Raw genomic sequence first — 20,431 nt, 5'->3', positions numbered from 1 at the left:
ACCCAGAGGGGGGTCTGAAAGGGGTGGGCAGTGGGGTGGGTGCCAAACTGATCCCCGGACGGTGAGGCTCAATGCCTCTTTTGTGCGTTGGGCAAGAAGGAACGCGCCGGTGGCCAGAGAATGGGTGCCCTTATGTGGGCAAAGGGCTGAGTCACGGTGGGCAGGGGGTGAGGGGAACCGGGTGGCATTGGCATGCAGCACTCAGCGCTGTGCTGCTCACCCACACGCTGGGTTCAGCCCTGCGTGCCCCTGCCAGCACCGCGCGGAGCCAGGCTGCGATAAGGACCCCGCGTTTATCTGCCTTCGCTGCACAAAGCCCCCGACCCCCTCCCCTGCCCACAGGCGATGGTTTCCTTTTAAGGACAAACTCGAACGAAGCGATACCGAAAAAAAAAAAAATAAAAATCCCCTCTGATTAGTTTAATCAGGCACTGAGCCTGTGTTCAATCAGCCCCTGGCCCACAGCCGGCCCTGCAGAGAGGCCTGGGCAGCATCACCCGATGGCGGCTCGGTGATCCACGGCGGTCCCCCCCATCCCTAAAAGCTGTGGGGATGCTGTGGGGTGGGGGAGGTGAAGTGCCGGGCGATGCGGGGGGCGGCATTCCTCCCAAAATTAATACGCATTCCAGGCAGCCCAGTGCTGACAAAGAGACGAGGGGGGACAGATGGCGGGGGCAGCTCCCTCCTCACCCTGAGGAGGAGGAGGAGGAGGAGGAAGGGTCAAGGGCTGGGGGTCACTAGAGGGGTGAGGATGGCTGCAGGGCACTTGGCTGAAAGCAAAGCCCAGCCACGCTTGACCAGAGACAGCACAAAGTGCAAGAGTGGATGTCCCCAAATGGGACATGAGTGCCCCCAAAAGGGGCTACCCCCTTTCTAGGGTACCAACCCTATGGGGATCCCCATCCGCAGCCCAACCCTGCACACCCATCACCCCAGGGCGGGGATCACCCCATGCCCATCACCCATGGGAGCACATATGCACTCTGCCAGCCAAAAGTCACTGGAGCAAATCAGAGGCCGCCACCCGCCTCATTAAATCCAACCAGCCGAGCACATCTAATCTAATTTGGGGGGGCAATGGGGCTTTTGGGGGTGGGAAGGGAGGTGGTTGTTCAGGCCTGACCCCTGAAAACTGCTCACACACCATAAGGTACTAAGTGTGTGAGCAGCACATGCAAGGGCTGGTGGGCACGGCACGGGCACGGCATGGGCCACTGTGCTGGTAGAGTGGATGCTTTAAGAGTCTCGAAGACCCCCTCAGCCTGGCCCCCTGCCAGACAATTACGGGTTTTGTTTCCTTTAAGGCTGGGCAGAGAGGGAGTTTTCAATGGAGCCCACACAAAACCTCCCTGTGGGATGAGCCCAGCACCAGGAGGGGGGGGGGGGAGCGAGACAGGATGACCTCAGCGATGACTTCACTGTGCTCACAGTTCCCAAAAAAATCACAGAAACCTTATAAGGAAAGGACTAAAAATACACTCGGAGGGGTGCAGGCAGCCCCCACTCCTCTTCCCCAAAATGAGCCCTCATGGATGCTCCATGCAAGCAAATAGGAGACACATGGGGGATGTGTGGAGGGGACAATCGATGGGGGCACGATGGACCAGCAGAGAGAGGCAGGCTGGTCCCCAGTATGATGCCATGGATTGGGCAGCAGGTTCCCCCAGTCTGGCATCATCCCCCCTTGCCGGGACCACTCCATCTGTCCCTTCTCAGCACCCAGGGACGTGCCACCAAGACGGCTCCGCCACCCCCTCCCCACCTTTCCGTGGGGTCATGCGCTTCCAGGAATAGCTTCTGCTGGCTATAATAAGTGCTGCCCTGGTGTCAGGGGCTCACCCAGCTGCTGGGCCATGACCCCCTGACAGCTGCTGCCAAATCGGGGTGACGTGGATGCCTGTGGCCAAGCCCAGGGCGGGAATGTGCGCCTGGAGCCATCCATCAGTGCTACAAAGCATCCCCAGTCTCAGCTCCAAGGTGATGCAAGCCCTGGGGCTATGCATCCCCATCCCCTGGTCCTGTGATCTCAGCTCAAAGAAGAACTCACATGCCTATCCCCATGCCTTTATCTCTCCCAAACTTTCCGATGTGCAAAAATGGCACGGTGAGAAGGACAGTGCCCATCGACCCGCTGCCTATCACCACTCCGAACGCTGCTTCTGCCTCCCTGCAATCAACTTGGCACCAGAACAACCCATGCAGGATGTGGCATGCAGCCTGTGCGCTGTCATTAGCGGGAGCGAGGGAGGAGGTGTGGAGCAGGAGCGGGATGGGACAAGGGCTGTGGTGAGGTAGCAGACACGTGAGTGCCAGCGCTGTGCCTCAGTTTCCCTCATCCAGCTACCTCAGGATAGCCATGGGGGCTTTAGTGCACCCGGAGCTGACTCACACCCGGAGGAAACGCTGACAAAGCAGCTCCTTCCTCACTGGGGACCGGCATGCAGGTGGCACGGGACAAACAGGGCTCTTCAGGTGGCCAGAGCCGAACCTGGGGCCAACCTTCCTTTGGCCAAACAGGGCTCAGATCCCGCAGACACAAAGCTGATGCCCACAGCAGTTTGGGCCATGGGTCAGAGCGGCAGACTTTGGCAGGGGTCATGCTGCTTGGGACAGGATGTGACTGCATCAGCCCTGAGTCACCACAAGCAGCTGATGGAGGAGAAGTGGCCCCATGAAGGTCCCACAGCTCCAAATCCCAAACAGCTCCCACTGCATCCCCCATCTCAGGATAACGTCCACAGTTTGGGGACCACACGCCCCATTTGGGGACCACATCCCACCTCCGCTTTGAAGACCACATGCCCGCTTAGGGCACTGCATCCCTGGTGCAGCTTTTTGCTGTCAATCAGCCTCAGCATCGCTCAGGAATTCAGTGTAAATCATCCCCCTCCCCCCCATTTCGGGCAGGTGGGCCGGGGGTCGCTGAAACCCCAGCACAGTGACAACTGCCCGGTGGGTTTGGATTTCACAGCAGAGGGGCTGGTTGGGGATTAACGGCCCATGGGGACAGCAGCGGCATGCCCGACCCCTCGGCTCGCCCGGAGGCTGCTGCTGCTTTCCCAAACATGGCCAGGGGCTCGGGGAGCCGCTGACTGGGCTGAGCGGGGCAGGTGGAAATGCCCCAACCCCGGGCTGTGGCACCCGGGCACGCTGTCCGCCCCCCCCCCCACCCCGGGCTCACGCCTGCATGGGGAGGAAATGCCTTTCCCCTGAGCGAGCCCCGGCGCTGAGAAGCGGGGAAGGAACTGCTCCACGTCCCCGTTGTTGCGCTGCAGGTGACGGGGCGGCTCCCAGTACGGGTAGGGGCTGCAGCGATGGGGTCTGCACAGCCCTACCGCTGTGCTGCTAAGGAGAAAACGATGCCATCGATGCTCCCCCTCCTGAAAGCAATGGGACAGGACAGTGTGTGCGTGTGCGGGGGGACGGACGGACGGACAGACGGACAATCCTTACGCAGTGTGGTCTCAACCTCCAGCACCCGCTACCACCCTCAGCCACGAGCACCCCCTATGGGCACCACCTCATCTCCCCTCCGCCCCCCAAAAAAATCCTACAAAAGCAACAACTTCTATTCGTGGAGGCGAAGCCAACCATGCCCCAAATCTTCAAAAGTCCGCAAATCCCCCCCCAAAAAAAGTCCCCCCCAAAAAAGTCCCCCCCAAAAAGTCCCCCCCCAAAAGCCCGCGCAGCTCCGCGCGCTCCCACCGCGCGCTATGGCGCCACCTGCCGGAGAACCACCGCTTTCGGCCTTTCCACTCTTTTCCTTCATTGGCCAACCGAACTGACCAATGAAAAAGGAGGCGTCTACCCTATACTGCCACCGCAGCCAATCGCAAGCCGACAGTCTTCCGGCCTGCCCGGAAGAGCCGGCAGCCAGAGGGAGGCGTGCTCAGTAGGCGGGTCTTCAAGGATGAAAGCCAATGAACGCGGAGCGATCGGCGTTGGGGGCGTGTCCGTCGGTAGGACTTCCAGCCAATGGGGCGCGCGGGGGGCGTGGCCGGGCTTCCAGAGAGTTCGGAGACGGGCGGCGGAGCAGCGGTGAGTGCGGGGGGGCATCGCCCCCGCTGCCCCCGGCGCCCCCCGGGTCCCCACCTCCCCCACCCCTCCCACGGGTAGCGGCGACCCCGACCCCTCGTTTCCCATCCCTGTCGGCTCGAATATCGGCCCGAATATCGCCTTATCCCCGCGGGGACCCTCGACGTGTGCCCCCCCCCCTCCCCACGGCGTGGTGCAGCGCTGTGACAGCCGCGGGGCGGGCAGCGTTGCACGGGGGGCTGTCACATCCCGCAACGGGAACAGCGACCTGCCCGCTGTCCCCACAACCGGGACACCCCCCGGGGACAGCCCCATCCCGGGACAGCGCGGATGAGCAGAGATAACCCCCCCCCCCTCCCTCCGTCCTTCATCCCCCAGCGCAGTGTTGGGGCTTATCGACGGGCGGCACGCGGAGTGGGGCGGCTGTGGGAGTGGGGAAACTGGAGGGGGGGGAGGATGCGGGACACGGGGGTGACGCCTCCCCCTCGCAGCAGAGAGGACGATGGTGAAGGAGACGGGTTACTACGACTTGCTGGGCGTGCGGCCGGGCGCCAGCCTGGATGAGATCAAGCGGGCATACCGACGCCTGGCACTGCGCTACCACCCCGATAAGAACCCCAGCGAGGGCGAGCGGGTAGGAACCCCAAATCTTCCCCCCACAACCCAGCCCCACATCGCCCCGTTGCCCCCGCCCCGCTCACCACCCTCTGTTCCCTCTCAGTTCAAGCAGATCTCGCAGGCCTACGAGGTGCTGTCGGATGCCCACAAACGGGCGCTGTACGACCGCGGAGGGGAGAGGGCCATGAAGGAGGGTGGCCTGGGCAACAGGAGCAGCCCCGGTTTCGGTTCCCCTATGGACATCTTCGATCTGTTCTTTGGAGGTGGTGTGAGGATGCGTGGCCGGGCGGACCGGCGAGGTACGGGCACTGGGGACACTGGGAGCTGGAACTGGGGTGACAGCGAGAGTGGAGATGGGACTGGGTTGACCTGTTGGCTCGGGGAATGTGGCTGACCTGATGCTTCTAGGGATGGGACAAGCTTGACCTGCTCTGAAGACAGGACAGGGTTGACATGTTGGCTCTGAAGACTGGACGGGGTTGACATGTTGGCTGTGTTGGCTCTGGGGGATGGGATGGGGTTGACTTGTTGACTCTGGGGATGCCAGCACCCCGTTGGTGGCCCCCGGGCCACCTCGCTCCTCGCGGTGCACAGCCCAACACAGTTCTTTGTCACCCTCATTACTTTCTCCACCTGCCCCTCTTCAAAGGGCCCTTCCCAGTCCCCTGCTGTCCCCAGGCTGCGGTGAGTCACCTAGCGCTGCCCTTGGCTCCCCACGGCCTTGGGGATGCAGGGCGTGCAGGGTGCTCCGGTGACAGCAGGATGCTTTAAGCTTGGATCATGCAAGAGGGGATGGCCTGATGACTTGCCAGGGCGCTTCTTGCTGAGGTGGCAGGATTTAATTGCGGGGCAATTAGGAGGTGAAAGAGTGCGTCCTGGCACCTCTGGGTAGGGCTGGTGATGAACAGCTGCAGCATGGCGAGGGCTGTGGGGCTGGGATGTGGGGCTGCCCCAGGGATCTGCAGGATCCCAGCTTCCTTCTGCCCCGCGACAGCAGAGCAGTGGCTGAAGGTGCAGCCCTGTTGCATGCAGCAGGGCGCTGATCTGGGCTCTCCATCCTTCCAGGCAAGACGGTGGTGCATCAGCTCTCCGTGTCGCTGGAGGACCTCTACAACGGCACCACGCGCAAGCTGTCCCTGCAGAAGAACATCATCTGCAGGAAATGCGGAGGTGAGGGCCTGGGGGGGACCGAGACAGGGGGTCAGCACCGTGCCCAGCCCTCACCCCCCACCTGCCCTCGCCCGCAGGCTGCGGGGTGCGGGAGGGCGCACAGCGGCGGTGCCCCAAGTGCCACGGCTCGGGCATGGAGGTGCGTATCCATCAGCTGGGGCCCGGCGTGATCCAGCAGATCCAGACGGTGTGCTCCCAGTGCCAGGGCCAGGGCGAGTGGATCCGGCCCCGCGACTGCTGTCTCACCTGCAATGGCCGCAAGGTCGTGCGGGAGAAAAAAATCCTCAGCGTCCACCTGGATAAAGGTGAGATAGGGCTGTGCTAAGAGGGTGACCCCTGATACAGCTCCTGAGCTGGGATCTGAGCTGTTGAATTCTCCCTGTAGGTATGAAGGATGGGCAGAAGATCACCTTCCATGAGGAGGGTGACCAAGTGCCTGGCCTGGAGCCTGGGGACATCATCATTGTCCTGGACCAGAAGGAGCACCCCGTGTTCAGGCGGAGCGGTGATGATCTGATTGTCAGGCGGGAGATCAGCCTGGCAGATGCGCTGTGTGGCTGCAGGCAGGTCATCCGCACGCTGGACAACAGGACCCTGCTTGTCGCCTCGCAGCCAGGTAGGATGGGGACGTGTGTCCCCATGGTCCCATCCTGCACTGTCCCTGAGTTCCACCCTTCCCCAGCTCTATGGGGGGATGCAGCTTCTCCCCTTTTCCTCCAGATCTGCACAAATCCCCCAGCAAAAAGCTGGGAGCAGCGTGGGGGCACAGTGCGGTGATGCACAGTGCGGTGGTGCACAGCACAGTGATACTCATCCTCTTTCTCAGGTGATGTCATCCGACCTGGGGACCTGAAATGCATCCCCAACGAGGGGATGCCCGTCTACAGGAGCCCCTTCCAGAAGGGAAAACTCATCCTCAAGTTCGAGGTGAGGTGTGGGGTTGGGATGGGAGATGGACCCTGTGTGGCCGCCCCATGCTCACCTCCATCCCCAACTGTTTTGTACCCACAGGTGAAGTTCCCCGAGCCTGGCTGGCTGCCCACCGAACGCCTGCGCCAGCTCCAGGCCTTCTTCCCACCCCAGGAGGAGGTGATGGCCACTGAGGACACGGAGGAGGTGGAACTCAGTGACTACACATCCCATGGCAGTACGGGCCGGCGGCCGCATGGCGAAGCGTACCATGAGGATGACTTCGAGGATGGCACCCGTCAGCACGTGCAGTGCCAGACCTCATAGCCGAGGCTGTTGGGGGCTCGTCCCATGCAGGGGCAGGGGGCAGCGCGGTGGGGAAGGGGCTCGGAGAGCCGTTGACCTTCAGGGATGTACATAGGTCACCTTTCCCACAGCACTCGCCCTTCTTTTAGAGCCATCCCCTCTCCCTGCGCCAGGACAGCGCAGCCCTGGACTGATGCTGAGCGGGGGCCGTGCTGCCTGCCTCAGTTTCCCTATCTACAGTGTGGGGCCAGGAGCACTGTGCCCAGCACCAGGCAGCTCTGAGCATTCCGCACCGAGGAGATGGGTGGGGAAGGCTCCAGCTCTGCTGCCCTCCACCTGCTCTGCCCTGCGCAGGGCTGAGGACCCCCGCCCTGCAGCCCCCACCCCATGGGGTGATGCTGCCGCCGGTTCACTTGCTTTGCCCATTTCTTTCCTGCTGGAGCCTGGGTCTGGCCTGGGGAGCGGAGGGGGTTTCTCTTTTCTCTTTGCACAGAAGGGGGTAGGGGGGGACCTGGCCCTTTTTATTTATTTTTGGAATAATTTTAAGTCTTTTGGGGGGGGGGGGGGGGGGGGGGGGGTGGGGAGGGAGCGTGGAGAGGACTTTGTATGTGGCATTAAAAGCAATCCTGACTCCTCCTCGTTGCCGGCCCACAGCCGCTCCCCCTGGGGGCAGCCTCGCGCACCGCCCGCTTTGATCTGCGGGTGTGCCTCAGTTTCCCCAGCCTTGCTCAGCAGGGAGGGGAGCCGCGGTTCTGGCCCTGACCCCCCGGCAGCCGCTGCTACCTTCACAATCCGGGCCGTGCCCCCGCCGCAGGGAAAGGGCCCTTTGAAGCCGCCCAGCGCCAGGAGGAGGGGAGCCGGGCAGGGCCTCCCACTGCCCTGTCATTACCGGGGCAGCAGATGGGGAAACTGAGGCACGCCTCCGTCATCGTCCCCCTGCAGGCAGCCGCCAGGGGTCAGCAACTCGTGGGCTGCGCCGTCCCGGAGCTCCATTGCATCCTTGGGGCTGGGGTTGGCAGAGACCCCGCAAACGCCAGCCTGAGGGGGTTGAGCGGTGGAGCGGGGGGGTCTCCAGGGCAAAGCTCTCCCTATGAGGAGACCCCCTCCCCCTCCTCTGCGAAAGATGAGCTCAAATGCTGAGGAACAAAAGCGCCGAGGTCAAACCGGATTCCGTACCCCCCTCCTGCTGCCCTGGGGGTCAGCCCATGGGACCCTCAAAATCAAAACTGGAAAGGAGCGAGGGAGGGACTTGAGGGGGATGGGTTGGGAGGGGGGGGGTTGCTCTCTTTTTTGGGGTGGCATCGCGTGGGGAGGTGACAGCATCCCGCATCTGTCACCTCCTGAAGCCGGCGGCATTGATGTACAGCCCTGCTCGCCCAGTTGTGGGCACTGCTGTCCCCGGCTGCCCCAGGGAGTGCCGTGGGGACGGCTGTGTCACAGCGTCCCAAGCGAGGACACCGCGATGAGGGACCCTGGGGACCAGGCACGGCGTGCTGCCCCTCGGGAAAGGGACCCAATGGGACGCGGAACCGTGGGGCACGGCGGTGCTGAGCCCTGTGCTGGAACCCACGCGGCCACGCTGTTCTCCCTGTGCAACGCCAGCACCGTGCCCTCCCTAAGCCCCTCGGCACGGTTGCAGTGCACCTGAAAACCCCTTCGTGGGGAGCAAGGAGCGGCGTGCAATCCTGCTCGAGCCCCAGTGTGAGGTTAGGGGTGAAATCCTTGCAGTAGGACTGCAGACAGCCCAGCCCACAGCTTGGCCACCGGCCCCGTAGCAGGGACAAGAGCCAACGCCTCGCAGGACAAAGCCCCACTGCCCACCCGACAGCATGGGGGGAGCTACCTGGAGAGACCCTGGGGACCCCACTTCCAAAAAATGCATGACAAAGGCAGAGGGAGAAGGGTCGCAACCTCCCGTGGGTCACACATTCATCACCCGCAGCACAAAGCGGCTCAGAAGCCCCCAGCCCCTCGCAGGGCTTTGTCTGCGGCAGATGAAAGGCACGGGGCTGAGCGGGGCCCCCTCCCCAGCCGGGGGCAGCCCGGGGGTCAGCGGACAGCCGATTAGTGCCGGCTCGGGGGAACCCGCAGCCACCCACAGTGAGCTTGGGGGGGAGGGGAAAAACCCTGCAGCCCCCTTTTGGGGGAACCCATCACCATCACCACCCGTGCACTTTCCAATTGCGCACCGCTCTGCATCCTGGGACCCACTCCAGCAGCCCCTCCCCCCCCTCCCTCTCCCCGAGCCCTGCAGAGCCCCGCTCCCCTCCGGTCTTCGCACAATAAACAGAGGCTGAGAGGAGGAATCCGCCTTTGTTTCACTGAGCGGCCGCCATCCAACTCTTGGCGTGGGGTAGCCAACGGCTGGGACGTCCTCTCTGTACCCCCCCATCACCAGCGCGAGAAGGAGATGGGACCCCCAGGCCGCCCCCTCCCCATCCAGATGTGCACCCCCGTCATCCAGATGTGCAGCTCCAGCTGTTGGGACACAGCCCCCATCGGGGCCCCTGCTGCCATCTCCGCTTTCACCACCGGCGCTGCTGCTTCCCCTCCCGCCCGGGGTTCGGAAGAGAGACAAATTGGAGCCGTCCCCTGGGCGGCTACGGAGAAAGAGGATATTCCTCTGGATCGGAAAACCGTGAGGGCCGGGGATTGGAACGCATGGTTTTCATTAAGAGTTGCTCGAGGCGGATCGGTTCTGTTACAAAATCTCCGGGGAGAGAAACGAGTTTGGCTGAAAGGAGGAGGGGGCCGGCAGTGCCCACCACCCATCATCGCATGGCCGGGTCTTGATGGGGGGAGGGAGGGGGGGGGGGGCATGGAGCAGCTCCTGGTGCCACCCGGTCCCGTTACAGCACGGTGACGTCAGGAGCCGGCAGCGGTCCAGATCCCGGTGTGGGGGGAGATTTGAGGCGCATTCCAGGAGCAGCACCTGGAGGCACAGCGCTACCCCCGTCATCCCCTTTTCACAGCCCCCCCCCCTCCCCAAAGCTGTAATCCCACCGCTCTCCCCCACAGAGGAACCCACAACACCCCCCCCTCCCCCCTTGCGTCACCCCAAAGGCATCTGCAGCCGCTCCCGTCTTCCCAGGGCACAGCTTTTGTTTCCCATCCACTCCTGGTAAAACCCTGCTGCCACCACCGACACACCCAGGAAGCAGCACAGCAGCCCCTCTGCCCCTCGCCCCAAAGGCTCCCAGCTTACTTGGGGTTTGGTGCTTTACTGTTGACTTTTCCCTAAAGAATCAGAGTGCCAAGGGCAGGATGCTCACCAGGAGGCATTCAACACCCCCACTGCCACCTAAAATCGGGAGAGTTTGCCGCGTGCTCCTCATACCCCCATGCAACAACCCGCACACCCACCTCCGAAAAGAACCCCCCTCCCCTCCATCTCATCGCCCACCCTGGGGCCATTAACACAGCCAAGACAGCATGGGGGCAACCCAGCTGGGACCACGAGCATCACCTCATGGCAGCATTTGGGGTTTCCCCCCCTAGATCTGCAGCCATAGGGGCTCCGTGCCCTGGCTGCCCCGTGCTTCCCACGCAGGGATGTGCCACACGGCATCGCCCAGCACCGCCTTTGCCCCCGGCCCTTTGCGCAACACTGGGGCTGTGGCACAGAGCAGGATCAGCACACGCAAGCAGGGCCGGGAGGGATGGGGACAGCAGTGGGGGTCGGAGCTTTATTAGAAACAGGAGAGGGGAAGAGGGGTGAGGATATGTTTCCAGGGGTCGGAACTGCACGGCACCGCCGGACTGGAGCTGTTGAGTGTTTCCATTCCATTCAACTATTCACAAATAAATACCGGGGAGGGAGCAGAGCGAGCAGAGCTGCAGGGGAGGGTGAGGGTGCAGCACCGGGTGTGAGGTCAAAGTGAACCAAAAACAGTTATAAAAAAAAACAAAAACAAAAACCAAACCCCCAAAACATCAAACCCAAAGGATGGGGTGCTCCCCAACATCCCGCTGCTCAGTGCACCCCCACAACCACAGGGATGGGGGGGACACGGGGCAGGTACAGGGGGGCAAGGGGACACAGGGCCATAGGAAAGGCATGGGGTGGGGCAGGGGGGGCTGGAGCCGTTGTGGGGAGATCATCGGTGGCGTCACTCCCGGATGTACACTCTGGTGCAAACAACATCATCAGCTGTCATGGTCTGCAATAAGGAGCACTGGTCACAGCCCTATTCCAAGAGTTTCCCAGCATGCACCCCACCACCATCCTGTCCCCCCCCCACTCACCAGGATGAGCTCCCCATCATTGGTCAGCTCTCGGGACCAGCCCGTCCGGGGTCCCTCGCCCTTCAGCAGCCGCTGCTCACACACCATCTTGTTCTCACTCTCCCACTTGGCCAAGCTCTACAGAGGGGAGAGGGCAGCACTGGTTGGGGGCTGGGAGGCGAGAGGGGAAGCAGCCCCCAGCCCCATCAGGCAATACGATCCATCACCACCAAACAGATGGGACCATTTGTCCCCACAGCCTGCATTTGCTGAACACACGTATCACCTGGGGGCAGGGGAAGGGACAGGACTGGATGCTGGATGTGTGCACATGGATGCGTGCACACGTGCTAGTGTGATTGCACGTGTGTGTGTGCACATATCTGCACAGATGCACGCTCGCATGTGTGCTTTCACACGCACATCAGTGAGTGCACACGCATCCAAGCACACACACGGGTGCAGCTCAGCCCACCTTGCAGGGCCGCCCGTCCACCGTTTGCTCCTCGAACTCCTCCCCGATCCTGAAGCTGATCTCAGTGGTGCGCACGGTGGTCGAGGTCTTGATGTAGAAGCTCTCACCGTCCTGCTTGATCTCCACTGCTGGCTTTGAGGCCGCAGCCACCGCGATCTTCCTCAGCATCATGTTAACGCCTGCAAGCAGGGACTGGTGTCAGAGTGACCCCTCCCCACACCCTGACCGCCCGGCCCGGTGTGTGACCCGTGGAGGGGAGGTTAAGTGCCTCTCGGGACGGTGGTGACGATGACCCCCGGCAGTGTTCCAGAGCTGTGCCGAGCTACAGATGCTGCTGCTTTTCTATGGAATTGGTTGCAGATGGGGGACAAGAGGTCGTGCAAACACCCCCCCCCTCCCCCCCTCCTGCACTCAGGGCTCGATGCCATAAACCCCTGCAGAGCGCACAGGGGGCACGTGGCTGCCCCCCGCCTCCCACTCCACGACTTGGCAGTGACACAGCTTGGGAGGACCCCGAGCTCTGCAGACAGCACAACATGGAGGAGGGTGGGGAGGGGGGTGTGCATGAACCCCTCTCTGCACATCTGGGCCACATCTGGTGCTCGTTACCTTCAGGCAGGGGGGAGCTGTGCGGGCTCCGGATGTGCCTGAGGGTGATGGGGAGGCGCGTGGGGTGACAACGGGGACATGGTGCAGGGCTCCCGCCCCACATCTGGGGGCCGGGGGGGGTCTCACACCCATCATTGCACCCCTGCAGCCCCTTCCCTTCTTGCTAACCACAGTGCAGCTGTGGCTTTGTCCCCACTCCCCCATGGGCTCATCCATCATGGCTTGAGCCCCGGGCTGTCACCCAGGCAAACCCGCTCGCCAGGGAGCTGCTCTTTGGGGACATTGTTCCCGTGGTGTGACCCTCGGGCAGCTGAAGGCAGCAGGTCGGCTCTTGGCCAGGACCCCACTGCCCCCTCCCCAATCCCATCCAGCTTCACATACCCCCAGGGAGTGGGGGGGAGGGTGGGAGGCCCCTGCAGACAGGGCAGAGCATCCCTGGAGGAGATGGAGTATCCCTTGAGGAGCAAGCCCTGCACCAGGGACAGATGCATTCATGTGGGGCTGCTCCCACCGTGATGCTAAAATGCAACGATTGCACCTTCCCCTTCGTGGGTGTGAGGACAAAGTGTCCCCCAAAGGCAGTAAGAGCCATGGGGGTGGCACAGTGCTCCGGAGGGGGTGGGTTTCACCCAGGGCTGGGGGCTGCAGGAGCCTCATGCGCTGCGTGGGAAAGGCAGAGTGCTGCGCTGTGCCCGACAGATTGATTTTCCTGATGAGGTTTCCCTGCACCACTTCACCGGCGGCGATGGAGGGGAGAGAGGGAGGAGGGGGCGAAGAGGGAGTGAAATCCAAGAAAGTGATAATTATACTGAAGTATTTGTTACGTATCCCCTAACTTGGAAAATATTCTGCTCCAGCGACTCCTCGGCGGGTAGGGAGGGGTCAGGCAGAGGAGAACAGTGGGGGGGCCCCAGCCCTGCCCAAAACCTGGGACCCCCATGGTGTCCCCATGCACAGATCCCAGCTGAGGACCTGCAGTGCTATGGGGGCGGGAAGTGGGGGACAAACCGAGCCCTGCAGCCCGGGGCTGGGTTTTGGGGTACCACACTCCATCCTATTGGGTACGATTGGGGTGTGGGATGCGGGGTGCTGGGGGAGGGGGTGTCCATGCGAAGGGGGTAGTGCAGGGAGATCCTGGGGGTGTGCAGCCCGGGGCTTACCACTGCGGTGGGGAAACTGAGGCAGGCAGAAAAGTGCGAGGGGCTCAGGCTGCAGCTGAGGGGGGGATCCGAGCTGTGCCTCAGTTTCCCCACGAGGAAGAGGAATGGGGTGGGCTGCGAGACGCAGGGGTAGGAAGAGCCCTCCCGAGCCCCAGGGGCTCTCTGTGCAATCCCCGACCCGCACTGCTGGAGGGATCCGGGGGGCGATAGGAACCGGACTCCCCCCGCTCCTCACCCATCCCGGGGCTCGCACTCACCCAACGCCTTCAGCAGCTCTTCGAAGTTCTCGGAGCTCTTCATCTTCCAATTCCCGGAGAAATTTGGCATCGCGGCGAGCGGGGGGCACCGGAGGAAGGGGAGATGGTGCTAAGGAGGAGCAGGTGGTGGAAACGCACCGAGGAGCACCGGCACCGCCGCTCCGTCCGCTCCGCCGGTACCGGCACCGCCGCTCTCCCGCCCCGCAGCCGCTCAGTCGGGCTCTTTCTCCGCGCCGCCGTTTTATGGCCGGGCTCACCCGCTCCGCCCCCGCCCCGGCCCCGCTGCCGGCGGAGCCCCGCGCTCCTCTCACCTGTGGGGCCGAGCACCGGGACGGCCCCGGGGGGGAAGCGCTGGCGGGGGCTGAGGGGTACGGGCACCCCTTCATCGTCTCCAAATCTTCCATCGTTCCCCCAAAACTTCCATCATTCCAGAAAACTTCAACCATTTCCAAAACTTGCAGCGTCTCCCAAAACTTCCAGAACCTCTCGAAACTTCCCACGTGCCCCCAAACTGCCCCCATCACCCCCAAAATTAGGTCCTTCCCAAACCACCTGCATCTCCTTAATCCCTGCATTCCCCCTATAACTCCCCACAAAGGATTAATCTGCCCACTCAGCCCCAATCTGCCCGCACCTCCCTCATGTCTGCATCCCCCCAAACTGCCCACATCCCCCCAAAATTCCCACATCTCCCCCAGATCCCTGTCACCCTCCAGCTGTCCGCATTTCCCCAATACCTCTCGCCTCACCCAATCAATCTCCATCCTCCCAGTCTCTCCACACCTCCCCAAGACTTCTCACATTCCCCAGTCTGCCTACAGCCCCCGAGCAACCCTGGGGATGGATTACTGCCCAGCCCTGTGCCCGCTAGGTGCTTTGCATGTGCTGGTGTGCACCAGGTGTGCACGGCTCTGTGCGCACACACGCATGTGCGTGCAATGTGTTGTATGCATGTGTGCTTGCAGCATTTGTGCACATGTGCAGCTGTGCTCAGCCCCACTCCATCCGAGCCCCGTGCCCAGAACAGAACCCTCTGGTCTGTGCGGGGCTGAGGAAAGTTTGCTTTGGCTGCAGGCCGGGGGAAAGCAAGATTAACTGCTAATGTGAGATTAAAGCCCTGATAGATTGGGTCTGCTCAGAGCGTGATGAATTGTTTGCTGGGGTTTCTCTCTGGTGAGATGCCTGAGGAAGGAGCTGCGTGGGGCACATTGTGCCATGGTGTCATCCCAGCACTGCACAATAAGTGACGTTTGGGTCATTGGCAGTCCTGAAATGGAGGGAGACAGACTTTGGGGGTGAAAACAGACTTCTGTGCAGTGGTGGACACCCTCAGTCATGTCCATGCTGCCACTGTCCCCATTGTCTGCAGGAGAGCAGACTGCCCCACGGGTCCAAGGTTTGGCACATTTGGGGTACAGAGGGCACCCAACAGCTGGAGATCTCTGCACAGCCCGTGTGAACCAGCAGTAAAGCTGAGCTCATTGCTCACAGCTTGGGAAGTGCCTTCCAGCTCCCTCCTGCCCATCGGGAGGATTCTGAAACCCCTCTTTCTGAGAGCTGCCTCCCCTCCTCCTGGCCCCGGCTTCCTCGCCCCCAAATTTCTGGGCTGTGATTTTCGCGAGCCAAGCCCTGGCTTGCAGCATGCCTCTAATCCCCCGAAGAACAGGATTTGTAACAAAGGGCTGACATAACCTTACCTACAGCGTTGCCGATGCTCCCTGGGCTGCAGGATGGGAAGCACGGGGAAAGAAACAAACCCCACACTGCACCCACCCATGCACCCCCAGGCAGAGGTGGAGGGGTCTGACAGGGGGTCACCACCATCCTTTTCATCCCCGTGTAACAGGATCTGTGTCCCCTCTGGCACAGGGGGATGAGTGATGCTAAACGTTTACCCCCATATTTGGAGAAAGAGTGAAAAAATGCCACATTTCCAGGAGAACCGGCTGCAGGGGAGCACGGGTCGGGTGCTGGCAAAGCTGCAGACCCTCATACTGAGCCCCCAGGACGCAGCTGGGCAGAACCCCCAGGCAGCCCCACATCTGGAAAGAATTGTATGGGGAAGGGTGGATAAATCCTCTCCGTTCCTCCCTTCCTGGCCCACGAAGCCCCGGCTCCGGCTGCAAACCCGCGTGGGGCCGCTTGTCCCAGGATGGCTGAGCACAGAAACAGGGATTACATTGCAGCCACGGAGCTCCCACACCCGGCTGCACAGCTGGATCAGCCATTGGAAACAGCTGGCACTGCAATGCATCACAGCAATCCCAGCAAACTGCAGCCATCTGAGCACCACTGCAGCCCCCCAGTGCCCCCATAAGTATGGAGTGACTGCAACGATGGCCCTGAGCCCCTCACAGGGAGCACAGCGTTGGCACAGCACCCACGGGACCCCACAGTGGTCCCCACTGGAGCCCCCATCCCCATACTGTGACCCCCCTCCCCCCCCCAGGAGCTCCATTAAGCATCTGCCGACAAGATGGGGCCGGACTGCATGGTTCTCATTTCCAGACGTAAAAACTTTTTAACGGTCGGCCATTTATAACCCAGATTGTAAACTCCCACCCCATTTTAATTGCTTCCAAACGCAGCCAGACACAAAGGCTCCCAGCCTCTCCAATGCCTCCTCACCTTCTTTTGTGCTTGGGGCCACAACAGCTCTGTGATGGACACACACTGCATGAGGCACACGTGTGCATGGCTGCTTGGTAGCGTGCTGCCCACTCCTCTGCATAGCTTGGGCATCCCTCACTGGCACAGTGGATAAAACTTCAGTGTTTAAACACAAAATGAATGGCTCCCCCTAGAATTCCCCCTCTGTCTTTGCTGCCTGGCCCTATCCTTTGCACCAGGGCCCCACTGTCCCCTCCTAGTGACCCAGACATCCCCAAACCCAGCAGATTTTTAACGAGTGTCTCTCGCTCAGCCGCTCTCGTCACTCAGCCAAACATCTGGAGGTTGGGAAGTGCTTTATTCCGGCCACGATTGTCGCTCCCACCCCTTATCCCTGCCTGGGACATGCTGAGAGCTGAGCATAACAGCATAAACACCCCAAAACACTGGAAAATGTGACGTGCATTCAGGCCCGTCTCGTTCAGCTACGCATGGGGATGCACCGGCCAGGCTGGCTGCACTCCCAGGGTCTGCTCAGTACCAGCATCGCTCCGGCAGCGCCCACCAGCTGGAGCTGCAGAGATGGAGGAGGTGCAGAGGGATAAGCAGCCTGGGCTGGACATGTTGGTTTTGGCTGCCCCACTCCTCATGCAGGGAAGGGAGTGAGGGCCAAGGCTCTCTCCTGCTGCCACCCCAGCAGGACTCTGGGTGGGCAGAACCCATGGCCAAGGGAAATGTAGCAGTGGGGGCTCAAGGGTAAGATCTAGCTGGTTTCTAGCCCACTCTGCTCTGGGCATAGCACATCCAGTTAGGGACAGTGCCATTGTGTTGTTTTCATCCTGCTGTTAAGGAGAAGAGAGAGCACAACCTACCTTAAACCCAGCAGCGCTGGGGTCAGGACCCATTTTGCTTCCCAAGCCCTTCTGCTCTTCCACTCCCAGTCTCTCTCCAGAACAGGGCTCAGGTGCAGATAAGGGGTCCCCCAACTGGGACAGCTCTGTCCACACAGCCCAAAATAAGAGGAGGAATCTTGGGCTCTGCACACTGGACCCAACACTGCTGGAACTTTGCAGAGCTCTGGCTCATACCTGGGCATGAAGAAGAGGCGTAGGAAAGGTCAACACAAAGCAGCTGCTGGCAGGTGGTGGGTGACAGCTCACAGCAGTCACCCCAGGCATCAGGGTCCTGCTTGGAGCCCAGGGGAAAGGAGCTCTGCTGCTCTGCACCAGGCAAGGGCACCTCTCCCCTGTCTGTGCAGCCCTGGTCCCAGAATGGGGTCACAAGAAACAATATTTAGAGGTGGGCGAGCAGCCCACGCCTGCAGTCCCGCTCAACCAATTTTGGACTGACTTTGTCAAGTCCGGCGCCTGCTCCTTTGCAAGCCCTTCCCCAGCCTTCTCCTGAACTGCTTTGATTTCAAACAACATCAAGATTTCACGCAGAGCCTGCAAGTTGGAGATGTGGGAAGTGCCTCCTGCTTCCCCTGTTGCTGCACACACAGCCATGCTTGGCAATTTGGAACACAGGGGGACAGACATTTTTAATGGGCATTTTGAACATTAACATTTCACTTCAAAGCAGCTCCACGGTGGGCTGATCAGAGCAGACGGAGAACTTAGGGTATGTTCAAGAGTTCAGCAAATACATGTCGGTGTTCAGAGGTGTCTGTAAAGGACACAGCGTCCCCGGTGGCAGAGACAGACAGATGGGGACAGTGGTCCCGCCCCAGCCCCCACAGCAGCACTTACGCAAAGAGGACGACAGCACTCAAATCCCGCGGGGGAGCAGCTCCCAGGAGTGTGGGGACTTCCCAGCTGGCAGGACCTGCCCCAGCCCGCTTGTGTCCCGGAGCCCTGTGGCAGTCGTGGCCCCTGCTGGTCCTTGTCAGAGGTAGTTGTGAAACATGGGAGGCAACTGGCCTGAGGGCATGAAGGATTGCTCCCTGCATCTGGATCTGTGCTCAGGATGAGCCCAGCTGGTGTGGCCTTAGTGCCGTACCCAGAGCTGTCTCTGTCCCCTCTATGCCCACAGCTGGGCAGAACCCATCCACAAAGGTCCCTCAGCTGCCCTCCTAGGAATACTCTTCCTGGTACAGCCAAGCTTGGGCACTCCAACATGACTGGGGTCCCAAAGGGCTCTGACATCCCAGAACTGCTCTGGGACTGGATGGACCCCCAGGAGGCACAGGCGGCCCTTGCTCTCCCCACATCTCTGGTGGGGTACAGAGCACAGTATAACAAAGGCACATGCAATGCTCAGAGTAGGGAGAAAGAACAGTCATAACTTGATAATGCTACTATCTCCACTACCAGTGAGCTAGAGTGCACTACAGCACTTGGTGCCTCTGCTCCATCCTATTCTTCCTCCCACTGGCTCAAGGCTCTGTGACCCATGAGGTCTGGGCTGGACTGTGAGGGCAGTCACTCCTGCTCAGAGTTCAGCATCAAGTGTTGCTCCCACTCTGCCTCCACGATCTTGTACAGCTCCATGGTGCTCCTGGCGTCCTCCACTGAACAATGTCCATTTTTGCCAACCTGTTGGGGACAGTGACAAAGAGTTGGAACAGCCCAGGGCACTGCTGAGAAAGAAAAAGCCCCAGTGACGCTCTGCAGCTGAAATGCTCTTGCAAGAGGTCTTTCAGGGAAGAGACTGAGGTACAAGGCAGTGACTGACCTCGGGATTCCCCAGCCCCAGGACGGGAAATAACACACCTCTGTCCCCTACCCAAGCACAGATAGCAAACAAGCAGGGCAAACCTCCCCACAGCCCCTTCACACCGCATGTTTGTCCCCTACACTCCTTAGGGACTGGGGAATTTCTTGCCCCAGAAGTGGCTTTGAAGCAGCCTCAGACCTGGATATCTTTGTGCAGCAGTTCCTTAGTGAGGTGCTTCAGGGAGACGGTGATATTCTCGGGGAACCCACCCTTTCGGTTCAACAAGGGGATTTTGGATGTGTCACGGATGAGTGCTTTGGGGTGGAAGTACTTGAGAGCCCTGAAGTCATTGTGTACGGCGTGGCCAACCACCACCTTTCCGGAGAGGATCTTCAGGATCTGGGGAGGGAAGGAGGGAGCATTAGAGCAGTCCCCAGTGCACCATGCTGCCCATTGAAGCATCCTACCCCACAGCAGTGGTGGTTGTGCCCAGGAACATGGGTCTACCCCGTTACCAGTGGGAATCACAGCTTAGGGCTATGATGTAGGACTGAATGAGAGCAGCAGAGGCGTGGGGTGACATCCCCTCTGCTGCAGGATGGGGACTGGAATGTGGGCAGTCCCCATCAACGTGCCATGACCTCAGCAATCCCCCACCCATCACAGACAGCCCTCAAAGCCCACCGGGAGCACTGTCCCTCTTCCCTGCCCCATGGCCACATCACCCCCAACATCACACCTCCTTCTGGGCCTTGCAGAAGGGGACGGCGTTGAGCATGTGCTTCTTGCAGATGCCGCTCCAGCGGCTGCGATAGTCCACGATGGGCTCTGTGGGCCGCACGTAGCTGTCGTACAGCACATCGCCCTCGTAGCTCACAATGCTACAGCGGGCCAAGGCGCTGGTTTGCCCACGAGGCCCGGTGCCCACCATCTCACAGTCGATAGCCACGAACTTGCTGGGCGCCGGGGGCAGCCCGGAGGCTCGCACTGGGCCCTTAACGGCTTTTTTTGCTCCCTTGGTGACCGTTTTTTGCGTGGTGCTGCGGGCCGAGGGCTCCTTGCCGCCGGAGGACCCGGGGGGATCTTTCCCTCCGTGCTCCCCCCGCTCCCCGACCTCCGCCTTCAGCTTCCTCTTCCTGCCGCGCTTCTTTCGGCGGCCTCCTTCGGGCTGCGGGGCCGCCGGGCGCTCTTTCTGCCTGAGCGCACGTTTCCGTTCCAAATGCCGCCGCCTCAAGAAGTTCCTGTGCTTACGGTTCCCGGCCGGGACGCGACGGGCGGGCTCGACGACCCCAAAGGTGACGTTGAGGATGAGGTCCGACATGGTGAAACCCGCAGCGCCCAACCCTCCCCCCACCACCAACGGAAGCGGAAACTGCCGGTAACGGAAGCGCGCCTGCGCCTAC

General features: G+C 61.3%; 3 protein-coding genes across 7 annotated transcripts; 1 reads left to right on the top strand and 2 right to left on the bottom strand.

Annotated features, from left to right (window-relative positions):
• The first annotated feature begins 3,893 nt into the window (after positions 1-3,893).
• On the top strand, positions 3,894-7,564 carry LOC100548069 (dnaJ homolog subfamily A member 1-like). 2 transcript variants are annotated; one of them, XM_085209912.1, is made up of 8 exons: positions 3,894-4,038; positions 4,527-4,669; positions 4,757-4,952; positions 5,719-5,823; positions 5,901-6,128; positions 6,209-6,439; positions 6,650-6,750; positions 6,835-7,564. In XM_085209912.1, exons 1-8 carry the CDS (start codon positions 3,921-3,923, stop codon positions 7,057-7,059), a joined length of 1,347 nt encoding a protein of 448 aa, XP_085066038.1. In that variant the 5' UTR covers positions 3,894-3,920; the 3' UTR covers positions 7,060-7,564. The 2 variants fall into 2 exon arrangements, with proteins under 2 accessions (XP_085066038.1, XP_085066039.1); XM_085209913.1 differs by having other exon boundaries at positions 4,530-4,669; positions 6,835-7,563.
• A 3,146-nt stretch (positions 7,565-10,710) lies between these two features.
• CRABP2 (cellular retinoic acid binding protein 2) lies at positions 10,711-14,078 on the bottom strand. Its single transcript, XM_003213787.4, has 4 exons — positions 13,764-14,078; positions 11,738-11,916; positions 11,284-11,400; positions 10,711-11,198 (listed from the first exon to the last, which is right to left on the bottom strand). The coding sequence occupies exons 1-4, from the start codon at positions 13,831-13,833 to the stop codon at positions 11,148-11,150; spliced, it is 417 nt and encodes a 138-aa protein (XP_003213835.1). The 5' UTR covers positions 13,834-14,078; the 3' UTR covers positions 10,711-11,147.
• Positions 14,079-16,712: 2,634 nt separating this feature from the next.
• On the bottom strand, positions 16,713-20,424 carry ISG20L2 (interferon stimulated exonuclease gene 20 like 2). Of its 4 annotated transcripts, XM_085209907.1 has the most exons (5): positions 19,768-20,422; positions 19,227-19,427; positions 17,724-18,907; positions 17,246-17,461; positions 16,713-16,947 (listed from the first exon to the last, which is right to left on the bottom strand). In XM_085209907.1, exons 1-3 carry the CDS (start codon positions 20,347-20,349, stop codon positions 18,794-18,796), a joined length of 897 nt encoding a protein of 298 aa, XP_085066033.1. In that variant the 5' UTR covers positions 20,350-20,422; the 3' UTR covers positions 16,713-16,947; positions 17,246-17,461; positions 17,724-18,793. The 4 variants fall into 4 exon arrangements, with proteins under 4 accessions (XP_085066033.1, XP_085066036.1, XP_085066032.1 ...); XM_085209910.1 differs by having other exon boundaries at positions 16,713-17,461; positions 19,298-19,427; positions 19,768-20,424; XM_085209906.1 differs by having other exon boundaries at positions 16,713-17,461.
• Positions 20,425-20,431: the final 7 nt, after the last annotated feature.

This window comes from Meleagris gallopavo, chromosome 27 (genome assembly GCF_905368555.1).
Source record: "Meleagris gallopavo chromosome 27, MGAL_WU_HG_1.1, whole genome shotgun sequence".
Classification (NCBI taxonomy): Eukaryota; Metazoa; Chordata; class Aves; order Galliformes; family Phasianidae; genus Meleagris; species Meleagris gallopavo.
This window is presented reverse-complemented; position numbering and strand designations above follow the sequence as displayed.

Excerpts from the sequence above, each read along its gene's own strand:
- LOC100548069 (XM_085209912.1), top strand. The coding sequence starts at position 3,921 with ATGAACGCGGAGCGATCGGCGTTGGGGGCGTGTCCGTCGGTAGGACTT. Across the intron at positions 4,039-4,526 it reads AGACGGGCGGCGGAGCAGCG|CAGAGAGGACGATGGTGAAG; the intron begins GTGAGTGCGGGG and ends TCCCCCTCGCAG. Across the intron at positions 6,440-6,649 it reads GCTTGTCGCCTCGCAGCCAG|GTGATGTCATCCGACCTGGG; the intron begins GTAGGATGGGGA and ends CCTCTTTCTCAG.
- CRABP2 (XM_003213787.4), bottom strand. The coding sequence starts at position 13,833 with ATGCCAAATTTCTCCGGGAATTGGAAGATGAAGAGCTCCGAGAACTTC. Across the intron at positions 11,917-13,763 it reads AGAGCTGCTGAAGGCGTTGG|GCGTTAACATGATGCTGAGG; the intron begins GTGAGTGCGAGC and ends CCCTGCTTGCAG. Across the intron at positions 11,199-11,283 it reads ATGATGGGGAGCTCATCCTG|ACCATGACAGCTGATGATGT; the intron begins GTGAGTGGGGGG and ends TCCTTATTGCAG.
- ISG20L2 (XM_085209906.1), bottom strand. The coding sequence starts at position 20,349 with ATGTCGGACCTCATCCTCAACGTCACCTTTGGGGTCGTCGAGCCCGCC. Across the intron at positions 19,428-19,767 it reads TCTGCAAGGCCCAGAAGGAG|ATCCTGAAGATCCTCTCCGG; the intron begins GTGTGATGTTGG and ends TTCCCTCCCCAG. Across the intron at positions 18,908-19,226 it reads TGCTGCACAAAGATATCCAG|GTTGGCAAAAATGGACATTG; the intron begins GTCTGAGGCTGC and ends TGTCCCCAACAG.